This window comes from Pungitius pungitius, chromosome 6 (genome assembly GCF_949316345.1).
Source record: "Pungitius pungitius chromosome 6, fPunPun2.1, whole genome shotgun sequence".
In the NCBI taxonomy this organism is placed as follows: domain Eukaryota; kingdom Metazoa; phylum Chordata; class Actinopteri; order Perciformes; family Gasterosteidae; genus Pungitius; species Pungitius pungitius.
This window is the reverse complement of record NC_084905.1, coordinates 20,060,924-20,079,353: the sequence shown is the minus strand read 5'-3', so window position 1 is coordinate 20,079,353 and position 18,430 is coordinate 20,060,924. Positions and strand designations below refer to the sequence as shown.

Here is an 18,430-nt window from a genome sequence, read left to right as displayed (position 1 = left end):
TTTTATTTGGCACAGCACGCTGCGAGGTCACGTGAGGAGTCGGGGGTCTGAACAAAGTTGTCCTGTAAAAGTAAAATAATTCCAGTACACATCAGGAGCATCCCAGTGGATTCAGTTAATTTATTGTACGTGTACAAAATGTATAAACTATGAGAAATCTAGATGTTTCACTTTCTCACTTTCATACTCTGCAGCGTGTTCTTTGAATTGTGATTGTGAGTGTGTGTGTGTGTGTGTGTGTGTGTGTGGTAGCTGTTTTGGTGTTAGTAAGTTGTTCTGAGAGAACTCAGATACGGACGCAAGTATCTTCTCTCCGTGTTAAAAAGCAAATCTTGACCTTTTAAAAGGTCATGGTGGACATTTCGTAACTTCCGCATCCACTGCCTCCCTTCTCGTCATGCTTAAAATAATAATTCCTACTGCTTCTATTCCCTAAAAAAGTGTGCAATGTCTCACGTTTTTGATAGAACTCGATTGCATGAAACCTCCAGAAAGATGCTTGGGGCTCAAAATGATTCCCAACTCACCTACCAGCGAATGAAACCACCGAACCAAGCAGGTGAATGACGAATGAATCAAGCAAACATTTAACTCGTGTGTCTCTGAGTTAGTTGTTGACAGATCCTGCTGCTCAGGGAATATTTACAGTGCAAAACGTCAGCCGTTCAGCAAACACTGAGTCTCCATCTCTGCCGAGAGGATTCGTGGGTCGCTCTTTAAAAGTCACGAAAGTCCGACCTGCGGAACCCGGGGCGCGCTTCTTTTGGTGACCTGGTCCCGGGCCTCGGCGCCACACCGCACGTCTCGCTTGGTTTTCGGCTGCATGGCGAGGACTGGCCGCTCTCTCGTGTTTTAAAGTGCACTCGATTCAAATGATTGGCACAGAATTGACTGGCTGACTTCCGAAAAAAGTGCGCGAGTGCTGATTATTTCAATGCAGGTCTGTTGCAGCGACTTTAATCACATCTTGAACTTGGATTTTCTATTTTCGCCATTGGATCGGAACAGCACAATCTTTTTTTTCTCGGTATGTGTGATGCAGTGTTGTGGCTCTCAAACCGAAGGTTGTGACATGTTTTTTTTCGGGCCTCTGAGTGATGCAGATAAGTTTCCCCCGACGTACCAGCAGGTAATTTTCCCCCCCCCGCTAACCAGGCTTTCGTTCTAATCATAACATTTGCGAATCACGGTCTTCGGCTACGACTTAGGAAACAGTTTTCGTCTCGCCAGGCTGACACACAATTAAAGTCTTTAGAGACAGAACAAAAGTTATAAAAACTACTGAAACACAAATCTATAAAAAATACCCTAAAGATATAGCAAAAGTTTGCGTGACAATGTGTTTGACTTCAGAGAATCCAGCTGCAATCGAAAACACTAAATTGGGCTGATTTGGACTGTGTGTGTGTGTCACTCTAAAGCCTCTGGCTATTTCATCTACTTTGTATGCAGTGCTGGCAACCAGAAAAATGTGCAATGAGATAATGCTTCCCAAATACTAGATCACAGCTATAAATTAGACAGTACAAATACACAGAAAAAAACTGCCTTCAGAAGGTGCAGGGTGACGCTCAAAGATCCAAATCATCAGTCAAGTACACTATCACTGTATAAATGTGCTTTAGTGTGTGTGTGTATGTGTGTGTGTGTGTAAATACATGGTGGGGACTATTATCTTTTTGGTCCGGCATTTGCATTGGTGTCCATGCTTCTTTCCAAGAGGGGGTCCTTTGTGGCTCTCTGTTCTATGTCCTTTTCATTGCTGCTCAGTGCAGCTTCCTCTGTCGCTGTTGGCTGCCGACCCCTTTACTTCTCCTCCTGAGGGATCTTTTGTGTAGCCTGTTGCTGCTGGCGCCGGCTGGGGAGGGGGGGGGGGGGGGGGAGGAAAACGTATGCATACTGATGACATCACGAAAACACCAGTTGCCAATCGAGGCATAAATCGCCCTGAAGTGAGCAGAGTGGCTCATAGCATTTCATCAGCCGAGTAGCAGGTGTATTTCACATTCTTTAGAGTCTACGTATCTTCTTCACGAGTAAATTGGTTTCAAAACAAGTGCTTGGGTAGCCAGCTGACGTTTGGCTTCAAGGCCTCACTGATGTGCGACATCCTCAGGGACTATTTGTTGCATGCGTAAATTAGACCACGTGATGAAAGTGGGCTTTTCACACATACTGATATGACTGTAGTTCCATTTAAGTTACTTTCATTTCTTTATAGGAGACTCCGCCAATCTTTCAATTCACATCCTTCCATTCACCGTGAGCCAGAGGTTTGCGGTTGAAATGGCTCACTGTGTTGCTTTGGAGCAGTTTTTCTCAGGCTCCCTTTACAACAAATCAGGCGGAAGCGCCAGCCTGCCCATTGAGTCGTAGGTGGGTAGGCCAGACGAACTCATATGACCCGGCATACTACCAGCATGGCTCCCAGAAGTAGATCACTGAGGTGACCCCCCCCCTCCCAACACTCTGGTAATCCTAGCAACGCCTGATTTGGTGTGAAGGCAGGCCTTAACATTGTTAATACTATCAACCTTCACAGGCTGATGCTGCTAGACCTGAATGTTAGTGGTCGTGGATTGGAACCCCTGTAGTGTCTAGTCCAACATTCCTTTGTGGGTGTTAAGCTATATTCTCACCTTGTTGTTTTACAAACATTCTGAAGTGATGAACGGCATATTCCCTCACCTTCTGTACATTCCACTTGTGGCTCCTCCCACTGTCCGCCTGGCATGCAGCGCACGACTGGCAGGTGGCGCTGCGTGTAGCCGGCGTCACACTGGTAGCGGACGATGGAGTCGACCGGGTAGCGCTCTCGGCCGCTGCCCATCGGCCGGCCGTGTTCCACGTCGGGGGGAGCCCCACACGTGACTGAAAAAGAGAAAACACCGACAGTCACAGTTTTTTTGTTGTTGTCCAACTGTCTCACATCTCTAGCTAACATCACTTTGTAGCCCTCAGTAAGCTCACCTGGTCCGGTCTTGCAGGTGAAGGGAAGGCGATTGTCGCAGGGCATGCCGCTCCACTGTCCGCCCTCGTGCCCGATCATCACTGCACAGTCCTCCTCGGAGTTGAAGTAGTTATCTGGCTGGTTGGGCCTCCAGCTCTCAAATGTCTAAGGAAGGTAAAATGACAATTCAATGAGTCTGTGAAACAAGATGCAGCTATGTGGGTAGTTGTTGAGCAATCAAACCTACAAGAGGGCTTCCGTCTGTCCAGCGGAACTCGTTCAGCACATCTTTGTCATTGAGCCCAATCCACTGGTAGTCCCGGCCGTTGGCTGCATTGTAAAGAAACATTTATTTAAGCTTCCGACATGTGTTATCTCATGGTGTGCCAAGTTGTGACAAGATCTTTCATTCCTCCTTGATGCCTGAGAGCAATAAAGTCCTGGCTCGGCTATCTACGTTTTACCCAACACGTGGGTCGGAATGCGTAGGAAGAGGTGAACGCATTGAATAGACCGACTCTGAGGCTTGAGAAAGACCCATACGTAGTGATCGCTGGAGCAATATGATAGAAAAGCAAAGCCGGCAACCAGTAAAACCGGCTTCCTCCTTGTGTTAACGCACACAGCTACTCACAGTTGATGAACTGTAGCTCCTCCTGGGATCCGATGCTAACCAGGTGGGCGTTGACCTCCTGACAGCGTTGCTCAGCCTCAGACCAGGAAGCTCGCCCGGGGAGGTCGAGGTAACAGCTGCCCATGAACTCCAGCCAGCCCTCAGCGCAGCCCTGCACAGCTGGACACACAGACATACACGTCAAAACGGAATTTTGACAAAAGCACATGAATCCAGGAAAGATATAATATCTATATTGGTATCCAGCGTATTAAATCCCTAGAATTACAGCAAAGTAAACACATAAAGCACATACCATCCACCACTTCAGGCTGCTCCACTACAGCAGGGGTCACGAATGACACTGACGGGGCTGTGGTTGGACTGGTGTAGGCCGCGTCTGGAGTCACTACATCCAGAGTAGGTCCCGCAAGGCTTTCCTCACTCTCCTCCCCGAGGCCTGATTGGCCGAGATTGGCAATGAGCTCGGTGTGAGTCTGAGGTTTTTCATCGTGGGCTCCGCTTCCCGAGAAATGCAAGCTTTGTTCCAAAGCGCCACTGAACTCATGGGCGACCCCCGAACCGCTTCCTTCACCGCTGACCTCCACCACCCCACGGCCCTGCTCAGGGACTTGCAGCGGCGGCAGTAGGGTTACTGGGATCTCATTGTATGTTACAAAGCTCACATCATCACCACGGTGCAGAATAAAGTCTCCAGAGGCAGAGCCCGAGACCCCGGATGGAAAACCAGAAGGAAAACCACTTGGAAAGCCACTTGGAAAGCCACTTGGAAAGCCGCTTGGAAAGCCGCTTGAAAACCCGGATCCAGAAGGCCGATATCCAGATACTTCCTGTTCCCCAGACGGCTCGCCTGTCAGGTCAACGGCACTGTGGTCGACAAATGAGATGCCGGAAAATTCGCCAGAGCCCGAAGCGGACATACCTCCAGATCCCGAGGTACTTGATTCCAAGAAAGAGCCGCTGCTGTCAATGCCTCCCTGGCCTAACTCCTGGTCAGTGAGCTTTTGGTGAGTTTTCGACACCTCCACCATCTTCCCATCCACCATGATGATCACAGAGTCTCCGCCACTGCCACTGAAGTCCCCACTTCCGCTGATAAAACCCGATCCGGATACACCGAAGCCGGAGTGTTGCGTGTCGACCCCCTCCCCGGATCCCCCGGATCCCCCAGATCCCCCAGATCCCCCAGATCCCCCTGATCCCCCGGATCCGGATGCACTACCGAGTTCTCCAGATGTGATGAGGAAAGCACTTCCACCTTCCGCCTCCTGTGGGCCTCCAGAGGCGGACTGTTCCCCGGAGAAAACGTCGGTGCTTCCGCTGAAGACGACGGTTTGTCCGGAGCCAGAGGCGTCACCGCTGGAACCGGAGGCACCGGACGCACCAGAGCCCTCCCCACTGGCCGAGTGATCAGCTGAACCGGAGCCGGAGACTTCATTAGGGAGCAGAGGTAAACGGGATTCCACTGAGGGAAATATCGAGAAGAATCATTTTTTTACTTCCTTATGTTTAGCTTTATTAATGATCTTTTATTTGTGGCCTTTTCATTCAATTTTTTTTCCATTTGTCTTACCATTTTGCACAGCTTCCTGAGGTTTGATGATGGTCTCCTTGATGGGTACCTCAATATCAGTAATGTTGACATAGGTTTCATTTTTATTGTATTGTCCAGTAGTTTCAGCTAAAAACAAACAAGATATCAATGATGAATATACATAGACAAAACAAGCAATTCATGATAATAATCAGGAACATCATTTTTTTGTAAGATTAAAACTGCTAGATCAATTCATGCGAAATAAAAGGTCCAAGAATCCAGATTGATCTCACCTGTTGGAGCAAAGTAATCAACTGTGACTGTTGTCTTGTTGATGAAATCCACTGTCACGATTGTCAGATTCACATCAGTTTCATTCTCAAATTGAACAACTGGAACTTCAGCTGGAAAACCCCCCCAAGAAAACAGATTTGTCAAGCCAAGATGTTTTTCTTCTAAAATGGAAATGTTACCTCATCTAACCCTACCTTTGAAACAGTAGGCGTCATAACGTGAATGCTCATCGGGAAACCCTGTCTGGTTGGGGTAGGTGTAAATGATGTGGACCCCAACCTGACCGCCTCCACAGTGGGACTTGGGGGTTGTGATCGGGTAGCGGACACTGCGGTCCATCAACCAGCCTGGACGGCACTTGTCGAGCCCCTGGTTCCAGGCCGCGAAGAGCTGCCCGGTGGTGGCCAAGGTGGTGTTGAGTTTCTGACAGTGCTGCACAGCTTCCTCGTAGGAGAAGCTATCGTAGTCACTGGTGAAGAAGACCTCACCTGGAGGGAGCGTTTATTAAAGCAATCAGAGGAGCTCAAACGCGGCAGACACAATTAGTTTCGTAGCTATATGTGTGAGTGGGCTCCCACCTTGCAGACGTTCCACATAACAATACACATCGTAACGTTCGCTGGCTGGTCTGGGTCCGTAGGAACGGACTCCTGGGAGGTGGGGCAGATTACCGGCACAGTTATCTCTGGGTGACACGATGGGATACCTGAGCATGGGAGAGGGCAGTATTTTAAGGGCTTGCTTTTTTCGTGGTATCCCTCCAGGAATCAGAACACGCTTGTCTCACGCTACACAGGCTTTGAGTTTACCTCACGGTCTGGTCGCGCAGCCAGCCGGCATCACATTGGTGAAGGCCCTTCTCGAAGGCCGCCTGCAGCTGCAGGGAGCTGGCGATGACCGCTCCGATGCTCTGGCAGGCCTGCTGAGCCTCCACGAAAGTCAGAGTGTACCGACCGGTGATGGGTCGGTAGTGGAACACCACACCTGGGAAATGTTTGGGGGGGGAGAAGCATATTAGGAAGGAAGTCCAAAAGTTTTTTTTCATGCTATTTCAAAAATGTATCTAATTGGCTCTAATGTAGCCAAATGACTCCAGCCCAATATAGACAAAAATATACAATGCTGAAGTAAATATTCTCAATATTCTCAATGGTTTTTAGGACAGCTTTTCCAACCTGAATAGCTAACAGAAATGCTGTTTTTGGTTGGCAGGCATCTCCTAGAAAAGTTATTGGAATGGCTCAACAGTTGTAGGCGAGATGCTGAGATGCTAAAGAGATGATGCTCGTTTTGTAATGAGGTGAAGGTTCATCATCCAAATTTTCCGAATTTTTTCAAAGATTTCTAATAAATATTCCAAAATGGTTTGTTATCGATTGAAGTACACAACCAACTTACCTGTGGGAGCCATTGTAGCTTCTGGGTCTGTCACACTGGGGGGGATGGGCACTGGAGTGAAGGTGTCAATTTCTCCACCCTTGATTTCCGCTCCCCCAGGTGACAGGGTGATGCCCGGGTACGTCCCCGGTTCAGGTGTCATGCGGATGATGTCTGGGAAAGGGGTGGTGCTCTCACCCACGGTGACCTCGCCCTCTGGGAACACAAGATTTGATCATTCCTTGACAGGATTGACAGTTTCAGGACTGAACTGAAGTATTTTGTCTGCTACCTCCGAAACAGACAGCCTCGTAGCGAGAGTCAGGGTTGGGGTATCCCGTCTGGTTGGGGAACAGGTAGACGGTTCTCACTCCCAGGAGGCCTCCTCCGCACTGAGGCCTGGCGATGTTGATCGGGTAGCGTACGCTCCTGTCCGCCAGCCAGCCAGCGTTACACACGTCCATGCCGGCCTTCCAGGCCAGGTAAAGCTCTCCGGTGGTGGCGAGACGGGCACCAAGTTTGGCACACTGATCTCCTGCTTCATAGAAGCTAAACTTCTCGACTGACATGGAGTAGAAGACCCTGCCTAAGGGGACGGTGGAGAGAGAGAAAATCGGTGACGTCACAATCGTCTGATTCACACTACAGAGGTTTCATGTGAGGTAGCTCAGGTGGCTGCTTTTGTTAGAGGAAGTTACCTGACAGCTTCTCAGCAAAACAGTACACATCGTAGGTCTCGTTGACATCCCTCACACCATAGGTTCTCACGCCAGGGAAGTCCTCCTTATCTCCGAAGCAACGCTCCCGCGGCTCATGGATGGGGTACCTTTAGGTTAAGAGAAACGTTGGCCAGCAGATGGACTTTGATTAAAAGACAGTAACAGCCTCAGTTCTTTTACTCAATTATCTGTTGGGAATGAGTTAAACTGGTGACGGGATGGGTGTTCGGAGTAGATCAGTGCCGAGTCAGTCAGTGGGGAACTCTACCTGACAGTCTGATCAGAGAGCCATCCGGCATCGCACTGGTGGTATCCATCATCGTAGGCGGCCTGGAGCTGGGCCGGGGTGGCGATGGTTGCACTGTTCTGGATGCAGGCTGCCTTTGCCTTCTCAAACGTCAGGGTGTAGCGGGTGGAGATGGCTCGGTAGTGGAACACGATACCTGTAAAGATACGGAGAGTGAGTTGGTGGATGAAAGTTCCATGTATGAACAGAAGCTTGACTGCATGCATTGAGTTGATAAGGACATTAATATCGTAGTGAAATGTTGAATTGAGTGGCATACCCTGAACTTGGATGTCCACAGAGTCATAGTTGTCCTCAATGCCGTGCATCACCTCACAGCGGTAGATGCCAGAATCTTTGGACCTCAGCTCCGTTATCTCCAGACTGGCGTCAGTGGAGACAAGCGGGTAGTTGATCATCGTCACTCTGTCCAAATACTCCGCCTCTACTTTAACTTTCCCCCTAGACGCCACCAGGATGGTGGTTACTTTGTCCTTGGTGACGTAGGTCCATTTGATGCGGTGGGAGAGTGGGCTGACCGTCGGGGCAACGGTCGGGGCTCCGGGGTCATTGATGGTGTTTTCCTGGAAATAACAGGGCACCACCACCTTGCTTCCCAGTAGAGGACGGAGAGGCATCTCCACGGGGATGCTGACACGCAATGTGCCATCCAATTCTACGGTGATGGTAAGTCAAGTTGTTGTCAAGTGAATATGTCAAATTGTCTTTGTATGTTATAAAGCTCCACCAACTAAGCAAAAGACACATATTTTTCCCACAACATTTTTGAACCACCAACTAAGCAAAAGACATCTTTTTTCCACAACTTTTTTGAACCAAATTATTTTTTTTTTCCATGACATTTTTTGATCTAATATATTTTTACTTTTTCAACCAAATCTTTTTTTGACTTCTTTAACATGACTTTTTTTGACCTAGTATATATATATTTTGTTAAATATTGTTGATTCTTCATTTAGATTTTTGTCCCCATATATTTTTTAAACAAATACTTTTTGAAACTTTTGCTTCCATGACATTTTTTACTAAATACATTTTGATATTTATTGACCAAATATTTATTTCCATTATTTGAAAAAAATATTTTTTAAATGTAATTATATATTTCTTTACCTATTATACTTTTACTTTCTTCTCAATGACATTCTTGACCAAATATATATTGATATTTTTGACCAAATATTATTTGACTTTTTCTTACATGACACTTATTAACCCAATTATTTTGCCATTATTTGACTACATATTTCTTTTCACATTTTTAGACAAAATATCTTTTATATCTTTTTCCATTAAATTCGTTTTTTTTAACATTTGTTGCCCGAAATTTTCATTTAGATTTTGGTCCCCATATATTTTTTAATCAAATACTTTTTGAAACTTTTGCTTCCGTAACATTTTTTACCAAATACATTTTGATATTTTTTGACCAAATATTTTTTGACTTTTTCTTACATGACACTTATTGACCAAATATTTATTTCCATTATTTGAAAAATTATTAAAAATACATTTTTTAAATGTAATTATATATTTTTTTGTTTGTATACTTTTACTTTTTTTCTCCATGACATTCTTGACCAAATATGTATTAATATTTTTTGACCAGATTTTTTTTTTACTTTTTCTTATATGACACTTGGAGTGTCACTTGGATTTTTGACACTTGGACTTTTGGAGACACATATATAATTTGTTAACTATAAAGATATGAATCCATCCCACAAAACCTCACTTACCCTTTTGGTTGTCAAGCTCAAACGATACTGTTGCAGAGATGATGGTCAAGGACACACACAGCAGAAGTAGGGGCGTCATGGTTACCTAAAAAACACCCAAATAATCAAAAGGATCCGTGGATGTTAAGATAAATGTCAGAAAGGACAGGAAGAGCTCAAAGTGAAAAACTGAAAGATCGTAACGAGTGCAGCAACTGTTAAAATTAACTAGTGTGATTTTTTATTTATTATTTTCCTCTGCCCCTAAATGCGACTGTGATTTTCTCCAATTCCTTTACGCTTGCATCCATAATTCATGCTATCCACGCCTCTGCATTTGGTTATTACGTCAGCCGCGTCGGTTAAAACGGAAAGTGTAAGTCAGGAGTGACTCATATAATTTGAAAGTCCCATACCTGCTCGCTGACCGATGAAAGCCTCTTTGTCTCTCAACACAGGAAAGGTTTTCAGTGCTAATATTAAACTCAGAGAAGGAATGGGACAAATTCATGTTAAAATTAGGACGCTTTTCTATCTTTGTTTCTTTGTGTGCGAATGGAATATTTATACTATTTGTGCATGAATCAAAACACAATCTTAAGTTTCTAGAATATTTATATATTTTCCCAGGTTGAGTTCCTTTTTAGATACGCTGGTGTCATTACTGGAGGGAAAGGACATTTGGTACATCACATTGGTTCAGACAAGTATTTTGGTTGATGACCAGATCTCTGCAAAACAAATTACATTCCCCACAAACCTCAGGTGATTATATTAGATTCTGAATTAAGAGGGTGAACATCACTCATTCGGTTCATCACTTTGTTGTCATTGCGGTTGGAATTTGCTCCCTTTCTATTTTCTGCCCATTTTAATTTAAGGACAATGAAGCATGTAAATTTGCAAACACACAAACTATTTACTTCTTACGAACCAAAAAACCTCTTTGTGTTTGAGACAAAAGTCAATTTGACCATAATTTGGTTCACCAACTGGTCCAATCTCAGTCCAAAAACATCAAGCTCTGCCATCGAAAACCCACATTTCCACTGCTGTGACGTCCAGCGAGTCCAAAAAAACTCATTGAGAGTCTCAGCTGAACCCTCCTTGTGCTGCGTTCACTGCTAGAACACGGCCAGCTGATTTCAAACCGGCGCACGGTGGCTTTTACAACCAATAAACTGTTTTACATTCATTGTAACACACTCTGAGTCTGTGAGTGAACAATGCATGAATGTGTGTGTGTGTGTGTGGCCGCTGCTAGACTTCTCAGTTCCTCAATTCCAGGACATACAGGAGTCTCCACTTGGACTAATATTTGCCCGGCTGTCTAAGATCTGTCTGAGAGGGAATGTTTGCTCAGTTTGGGAGGAAACAGAAAATACCACATGCCATATGGAGACTGATCCCCCTGGAATGATCCCACACTGTTAAAGCTTTTCTTATCAGTCTGTGAAGTTCAGTCCGCTCTTCACCAAGGACGCGTTCCAACTCCCTGACAACTTGCTGATTTGTGGCTTTTGTTCCCGGCTCTCGCACACATCAGCCCCAATTTGTACTGCTTTCTAAAAACAGGCTCTCATGACGATGAAGATGAACACACGATCTGCAAGTAACGTGATGGTCAGTACAGTGACCTCAAGGGCCCTTAAAGATCTCCATAGGCAGCTGGAGCGCAAACTCAACAAGGGTCAATACAGGGGACGGGACCCTTTGTTCCTCAGCACCCGACCCTCGGCTCTCTCTAGGCGCATCGTTTGAACCTGCGGGCCACCTCACAACGCGCTCCAGCATCGGGGGGAGGGGGGGGCCCCGGGGCACAGTTCCATTCAGTGGGTGGGGGTGTGCCGCTCCCAGCTGAGGCGGAGGTCAATAAGGCCTTGGTTTGTTCCAGCAACGGACAGGGGGCGGGACCTTGGAGGGGAGGAGGGTGGGTGGGTTGGGTTGGGTGCGACCCCGCCAAGGTAAACAAAAGTATGGGCATCCAGGGGAGGCTCACTGCCCCCCCCCCCACCCCTGCCCCCACAACCCCCCAGAGTCCCCCAGCAGAAGAACAGGGTTGACATTGATACGCACACAGAGACACAGAGCTACACTCATAGATCACCACGGGGATGTGAGGGCCGCACGTCCGATGCCCCTCCGAGAAAACGCATGGCAGTGTGTGTCAGTGTGTGTGTGTGTGTGTGCGTACGTGCATCCCCATACAGACACGTACTGTACGCGCTGTTTGAGAACACACACGGCCTCTTGGGGGGGGGTATTCATACGCTCAGGTGCCTGTGGGCGCATTAGGACGCGCCTCAGTTGGTCCAAGGAGGCAAACGGCTACAGAAAAAAGGCCGACCGACGCAACCTGTGAAGGTTTCGCCTGCTTTAACTGAACGCTTTGTCAACGGTTCGCTTCATTTCTCGAGATCTGGACATCGTAATTCACGACGTGCACTCCAGCCGCTCGATGTTACCATGGTGACGGGGTGTCACTGGTGACAGAGGTTTCCCGTATTGCAAGAATTGATATTGTTTTCCCCCCGATAATAAAACACAGCTTCACCACTGTTCACATGCATGGATCTGACCTCGAGAAGAACATTTTCCACTCTTTCCGTTTGAGGTCCTGATCAAGTGGAGGTGAAAGTGACTTCAGTCTGATAAAGAAATGTTTCCTACACTTTTACTGTGTTATTCCGTGTGAACAAATCAGAGGCTTTGTAAAGACGATTGCAAGATGGAGATGAAGAAAAGCATATTCATGCTATACAAAATTGTATATCTTTGTTTCTGACTTTTGCCTTTTTTCTAGTGGATAAAACAAAGAATGAAGGTGACAAAGCGTGTAGACATACATCAGACGAGTCACAAGTACACACTTTAAGGAGTCCAGTCTTTGACCGCTGGCAGACTGAGATGAACATTGCGCAATCATGCCATAAGATATGATTTCACAACTCTCCATCCATCCAGGGAAGCCACCCAGAATGCAGATAGCACACGCCACAACGGTGCAATTAAACAAACAAATCCACCAGTTCTTACTTTGCAACAATCAGTTAGCCGCAAAGAAAAGATCTCTAAGAAACCCCACCAGACAAAGCCAAGCCAAGCCAAGCCAAAAAATGGACCTAAAGTTACCCGTCTTTATTTATGACTAACTACCTACTCATAGAAAAAGACCTTCCAAACAGTTATCGTCGCCTTGACGGCTGGTGCAGTACTCAACCAGTATCCAACCTGCCCCCCCACCCCTCCTCCCTCAATCAGAGGACTAAGAGGGAAGAATTTTCCCTCAAAACCTGTCCCAATATTCCTCGATATGGACTCCAGCTGTGAGATGGAAACGTACCGTCGATGCTCCAAAAGCTCCCGGGCCAGCAACTCCGAGGGTCTCTCACTCCGAGGAGTAGGAGAGCAGAAAGAAGCTTTATTCAAACTCCACCACACATTTAGATGTTGGAAAGAGGGAGGGAGGGAGGGAGAGAGAGAGGGAGAGAGAGAGATCCTCTCCTGCCAGTTGGTGAGGTCATACAAACAGACTGAATCTGAAGCAAGTTCTCACCTCATCTGGAGAAATAAACGGATTGTTGGTGCGTCAAATCGGTTTGAATGGTCAAGAATGAAAGAAATAAAATGTTGAGAATAAATGTGAAATGTCAGGTTATACTCCAATTGAAATATTTTATTAATTTATTATTGACATTCTGTGTTTGTACCTTAATGTTATTTTAAATAACAAAACTCCGATTCATATTTTTACTCTGCACTAATAAAGAAAAATTATTATTCTATTATTAAAAACATTATTCTGAACATTATTTGGACATGTTACTTTTCCTAATTCTCAAAATTAAAAAAGGCAATTGTAAAAGTTAATATTAGTTGTCTTTGTACTATGTAGAAATAGGGATAGGTACTGGTATATAAACAGTAAAAGTACTAATACTACATTAAAAAACAAGTAAAAGGCCTGCATTGAAGTAATGCAGGAATTGGCAGTAAATCAGTGTTTTTCTCTTGCTTTGATGTTTTTTGATTAACATTATTACTTGTAGGGATGCTGTAGGGATTTCTTAGCTGATCACTACACTGTTTTATAATCATTGTTTTAGTTTATTGGTCATTTTTTTAATGTTTTTTTTATATGTTTGAATGAAAGTCTGTGGTGAACACCATATTCAAAGCGTGTCACTCTTTGAGGAAAAAGACAATTTTACAGAGCTGTCAATCAAAACTGAATAAATTTCTTTGGCTGAGGACAAGATTTTACTGCTGTTTTTTCAAGGTTTTTGCTTATTTCTTTTACAGTTTAATAGGTAGGTTAGGTAGTTTCATTTAGACCAACACATAATATCCTGTAAGAACTAGTAGCTCTAAAAAGAAAAACTTTTTATGAGGCTGCAGGTCTGATTTCAGCTTTGTGATGTACTTTCCAGCTCAGAGGTTTTTTTTTTTAATACAGACGTAGGAGAGGGGGGTGACCCAGTTTAGGAAAAGTAAAGTTGCTATGGTTACCCACAATTTACACTTACCCTACCTTTCATTATATGTGTTATAAATGTATCACCTACGTATAAAAAGTAAAGTCCTTACGCTAAAGCGTTACTCCCTATTACTCCCTCATACTGCTGCATGTATCACAGGCCCTTGTAATGTTAGAGAATCTGAAATATGCGTTCATGACTGTTTATCCTTAAACGTGCCTTAAACACACACACACACACACACACGCACACACACCTTGGGGACACTGCCCCGCGTGTGTGCCGCGGGGGTCTGTTTGCGTTCGCGTGGAAGTCAAACACGCTAATGTTGGCCTGCGGTGGAGGGGAGGCTCCCCGCCGAACTCTATTCAGAGGCGCAACTGCTCCAAAGGCCCCCGAGAGCCGCTGAGATGTGGCGTTTGAAATAGAAACGTGGGGGTTTGCTCACCATCACTCACGTCAGTCAGCTGTTGCCCCGGTGACACGTCTGGAGGAGAGAGTCGGGGGGATAAGAACGTTTTTTACAGCACGCCACCTCCAGACTCATGTTTCATGGCTGTCTTTCTGCGTGGCGTTTTTTTTCGTGCGCATTCATTCATTCGTGCGGCCTCTTTAACCACATGTTTCTAACGTCGCAAAGCGGTGTTTCTCACTGTCCCGGCCAGCAGGTTTTGGGGATTGTGAAGCGCTCTTTTAGGCAGAGGCTTATAGGGGAGATCACAGGAACCAGATCAGGACTTGATGTGGATGAGGTACACCGCCATGAGGCCAAAGCTTTCAGTTTGCTGGGATGCATCAGCTGTCCATCAGCTCCAGCTTTAATTCTTCATAAGCTTCCATTTGATACCACTGTCCCTTCTTTTTTACTTCATAAAAGTGTGAAGCTCTGTCTGCGTCAGCAGGAGAAAACACCTCCGCTGTGCTTTAGTCTCACTGGCCTGAAATCACACCCGGGTTGTTAAAGGTGTTGAGTGTAAACGTGCTTCACGTCGAGGCCCCACAATGAGTCTCTACAAACTGACCTGTAATCTGTTTCCACAGGCGCGGTCGTAAAGCACACGTGCGTGGGCCCGTTCGAGGGGATCCACAGAATCGCTGAGATTTTAATAGCACCTGACTGTGATATTCTGGTGCTCCTGTGAATGACCCTTTTGTTCTCATACATTTTTAGTTTATTTTCATGATGAAACTTTTCCTCTGACTCCCTTTTGGCTAAAATAGTTCCTTTTGTATTTAAATACTTTCTGTTTGTGTGTGTGTGTTTGATGCGACGCGCCCAGGCCCATTATTCACAGTGACTCCTTTCAGCTCATTTGCAGTCGTAACGAGTGCAAACTTGACTCACCAGAGAGCAGAGTCCACCTGAAAGAACCTCTCTGAGTGAACGTGAAAAAAAGGGGGTCAACACAGAGACGCCTGTGTGTCCGCTCGGCCTCCGACGTTCCAGGCGCGGGGGACGCGGGCCGCAGGTAGAGGGGCTCAGATCCACTGGTAGCAGGCCAGGCTTTTTCCTTCAGGGTGACAAAGTTCAAGCTCGGCAAAAAAAGTGCTGAGGCGTCTTTTTTTTTTTTTTGGCGAGGCTCATCACCAGACACGGAGCCAAAAAGCCAAAAAAGCTCTAAATACATTTCTGCAAACCTGCTATTTCTTTTCATGCATCGACTCCTTCAACAGACGAGGCATTGATGAGGTCTTCCATCTGTGTTAAATGATCACACATTAAGCAGTCTTTAAGTGCATATGTACAATTGTTTACTTGTTTATTTTATTTCTCACACAGAATGGCTGGTGGACAAGTTGCTCATATGAAGGTTGCTCGATCCATGTTTGTGCGTTTATGTGTGTGTGTGTGTGTCCCTGTCACAAGGCCTTCTTTCAACCAGTCCTGGCCGGGCATCTCGTCCTGATATCCATTAATGAAAAAGAGCAGAGTGTGTGTGTGTGTGTGTGTGTGTGTTGACACAGCCTCTGGCAGTCTATCAAGTTCGAGGGCAGCATTTCTTTGCCTCACAGCCCCTCTATAGAGGTGAATAGGCGCTTTATGGCTGTCAGGCCTTGCTCACTATACATGAAAGTGTGTACGTGAGCCACACTGATAGCACTCATAGCTTCTTCTCATCATTTTGATTTCAATATCAAGAAACAAATAAAGTATTTAACCGCCATTGAGGCTCATATGAAGGAAGTGAAGATATTTATTATTTTGATGAGAACCACCTTTCTATTGTTTTACCCAACTGTTGCCGTGGTAACGCAGGTGGATCTGAAAGAGGAATATTCATTAATATTCTTGCGATTCATTCTTTTTGCAAACCAGGTGCTTCTAAAGTGACACTGAGGGGATAACATTTTCTTGGTGAAATAAGATCAGCAACTTAAAGCTCTTCCGTTTCCGGAGGTAACGTCCAGATAGCAGTAAACTATCCAAAAGTCATACTTAACTGATCGATGCATGAATCTTACACCCTGTCCACAGCGTTAATTAACAAAATGACCTTGCACGCATGCTGTTGTGTGCGCATGTTCATCCCTTTTGCAGTGCACCATCCTGTATCTCTGTCAGCAAAGACGCTTTTCTATATGTGCTCATGCAGATTTGACGGCTGAGATTCTCATGGGCCGAATGTCACGTGCGCTGCGTACCTTAAACGGACCTCCACGCCTCCGTTTCCTCCTCTGCCCCCCGGTGAGCTGGACGTGACTCCAAGCGGACAAAGACGCGTTTGTCAAAATGCAAGATGGCCATCAATGATAGTGCTCCTATTGAATGGTGGAAGACAGGGTGCTTCAGAGAGCATTAGGATTTTTTTTTAAAAATGCATTACATAATTCAAGATGTTTTTGGATGCTGGCGAGGTGGTGAGGGAGAGAAAATGAGGGGAGGGAGGGAGAGGTGGTTACTGTTTTTTTTTTTTTTTATGTGAACACTACGTCCTTATGCCGGCACACAGAGTCACTTCTCATGTCCCATTGCATGATGGGATGGAGAGCTCCTCCACATTTTCTTGAGTGGTTGCCAGACTCGCATCAGGCCCGCCTCCCCGCTTGGCACACTGATGCTGGGGATTTGGGGGATTATAGAAATCTTGTTTCATACCTCGACTGACTGTGTGCGGCTCCAGCGCTTCACCTATCGAAACAAAAAGTGTATGTTTTTCTCCTGACATTAAAAAAACACACACGTTGTAGGGTATTTCACGTGCAATTGCATGTTTCTGCACTTTATTGAGAATCTGACACAACACAGCGACCTGCAAATAGCGCAGCGTCTTTCAATAAAGTTCATGCGAGGCTTTATAAATGAACACAAAGGGATCGAAGGGAACAACGTGTGCGTATACGTCCTCCGACTCGTGTACTTTGTTCAAGATATATAGCGTGCGCGGTCGATACATATGTCCCTCTGTTGTTTTAGATGCCCAAACCCACCTCAACTGGCTCCTTTCAACGCAAAGGAGCAGCGGCTCCACCCTGAGCTCCTCACGAATGGCTGAGCTTCTCGCCCTGTCTCTAAGGGAGACGCCAGCCGCTCTCCTGAGGAAACCCATTCTGGCCGCTTGCACCCGTGACCTAGTTCCTTCGGTCATGACCCATCCTTCATGACCGTGGGTGAGGGGAGGAATGAAGATTGACCGGTAGCTCTCTTTCCGTCACAACGGTGCGGTACATTTCTAATTTGTGGAGCAGCAGCAGGCTCCTGTCCCCTCGCCAGGCGTGCTGAACAAGGGTGAAGATCTTCTGTCTCGAGGAAACGTAGGGTGGGCTCCAGCAAGTGGTGAAGCAAGTCTGGCAGAAATATGGCCGTCGGAAATACAACAAAAAGCCAATGAGGCACCGGAGACGAATGAGACAGCAGGCTCTTCGTGTCCCGCAGGTCTTGGCCCTTCATGTCGGGGGCCGAGGTGCAGACCCTCCCCGCTCTGGAGGCCCGTGAACGTCTTCTACCTGCAGGACTCAGGTGGTCCGCCGGGCAGCAACGCCAGAGGTTTCCTGCAGTGTTTGACCGGGGCCACAAGAGAGAGCTGTTGTCCTCTCAGAGATGAACCACAAGGTCAAATCCAGATTTTATATCTTTGGAGCTTTTCAGAAAATCAATTCAATTGAGATCATTTTTTTCCAAAAAGGTTCAATTCACAACTTTCAATCGGAGCTATCAAGTGATTTATTTTGGATCGGTAGTTGACAATTGTTTTGGACAATAAAGATACCGCGGAAAGAATCATTTGACGAACCCTTTTTCTTACACTTCTATGGTCTATGGCTATATATATATATATATATATATATATATATATATAGTTATAAGTTGAATTAATTAATTGATATTTACGTTTTATGTACCAGTTCATGATTTATGTTTTTAGTTTTTAGCTGTTTTCTAGCCTCTCTTCTTCTTGTTCTTCTTCTTCACTGCAT

General features: G+C 45.8%; 1 protein-coding gene across 1 annotated transcript; it reads right to left on the bottom strand.

Annotated features, from left to right (window-relative positions):
* Positions 1-91: 91 nt before the first annotated feature.
* Positions 92-12,989, bottom strand: acanb (aggrecan b). The gene is made up of 18 exons (XM_037452120.2): positions 12,880-12,989; positions 9,558-9,642; positions 8,078-8,473; positions 7,780-7,954; positions 7,491-7,618; positions 7,085-7,378; positions 6,814-7,008; positions 6,225-6,399; positions 5,994-6,121; positions 5,610-5,903; positions 5,415-5,525; positions 5,158-5,265; positions 3,880-5,049; positions 3,585-3,743; positions 3,198-3,280; positions 2,971-3,115; positions 2,689-2,871; positions 92-1,858 (listed from the first exon to the last, which is right to left on the bottom strand). The coding sequence occupies exons 2-18, from the start codon at positions 9,634-9,636 to the stop codon at positions 1,767-1,769; spliced, it is 3,915 nt and encodes a 1,304-aa protein (XP_037308017.2). The 5' UTR covers positions 9,637-9,642; positions 12,880-12,989; the 3' UTR covers positions 92-1,766.
* Positions 12,990-18,430: the final 5,441 nt, after the last annotated feature.

Coding starts and splice junctions, on each gene's coding strand:
- acanb (XM_037452120.2), bottom strand. CDS start 9,636: ATGACGCCCCTACTTCTGCTGTGTGTGTCCTTGACCATCATCTCTGCA. Junction 7,955..8,077: donor TGTGGACATCCAAGTTCAGG/GTATGCCACTCA, acceptor GTATCTTTACAG/GTATCGTGTTCCACTACCGA. Junction 7,379..7,490: donor TTTTGCTGAGAAGCTGTCAG/GTAACTTCCTCT, acceptor CCGTCCCCTTAG/GCAGGGTCTTCTACTCCATG.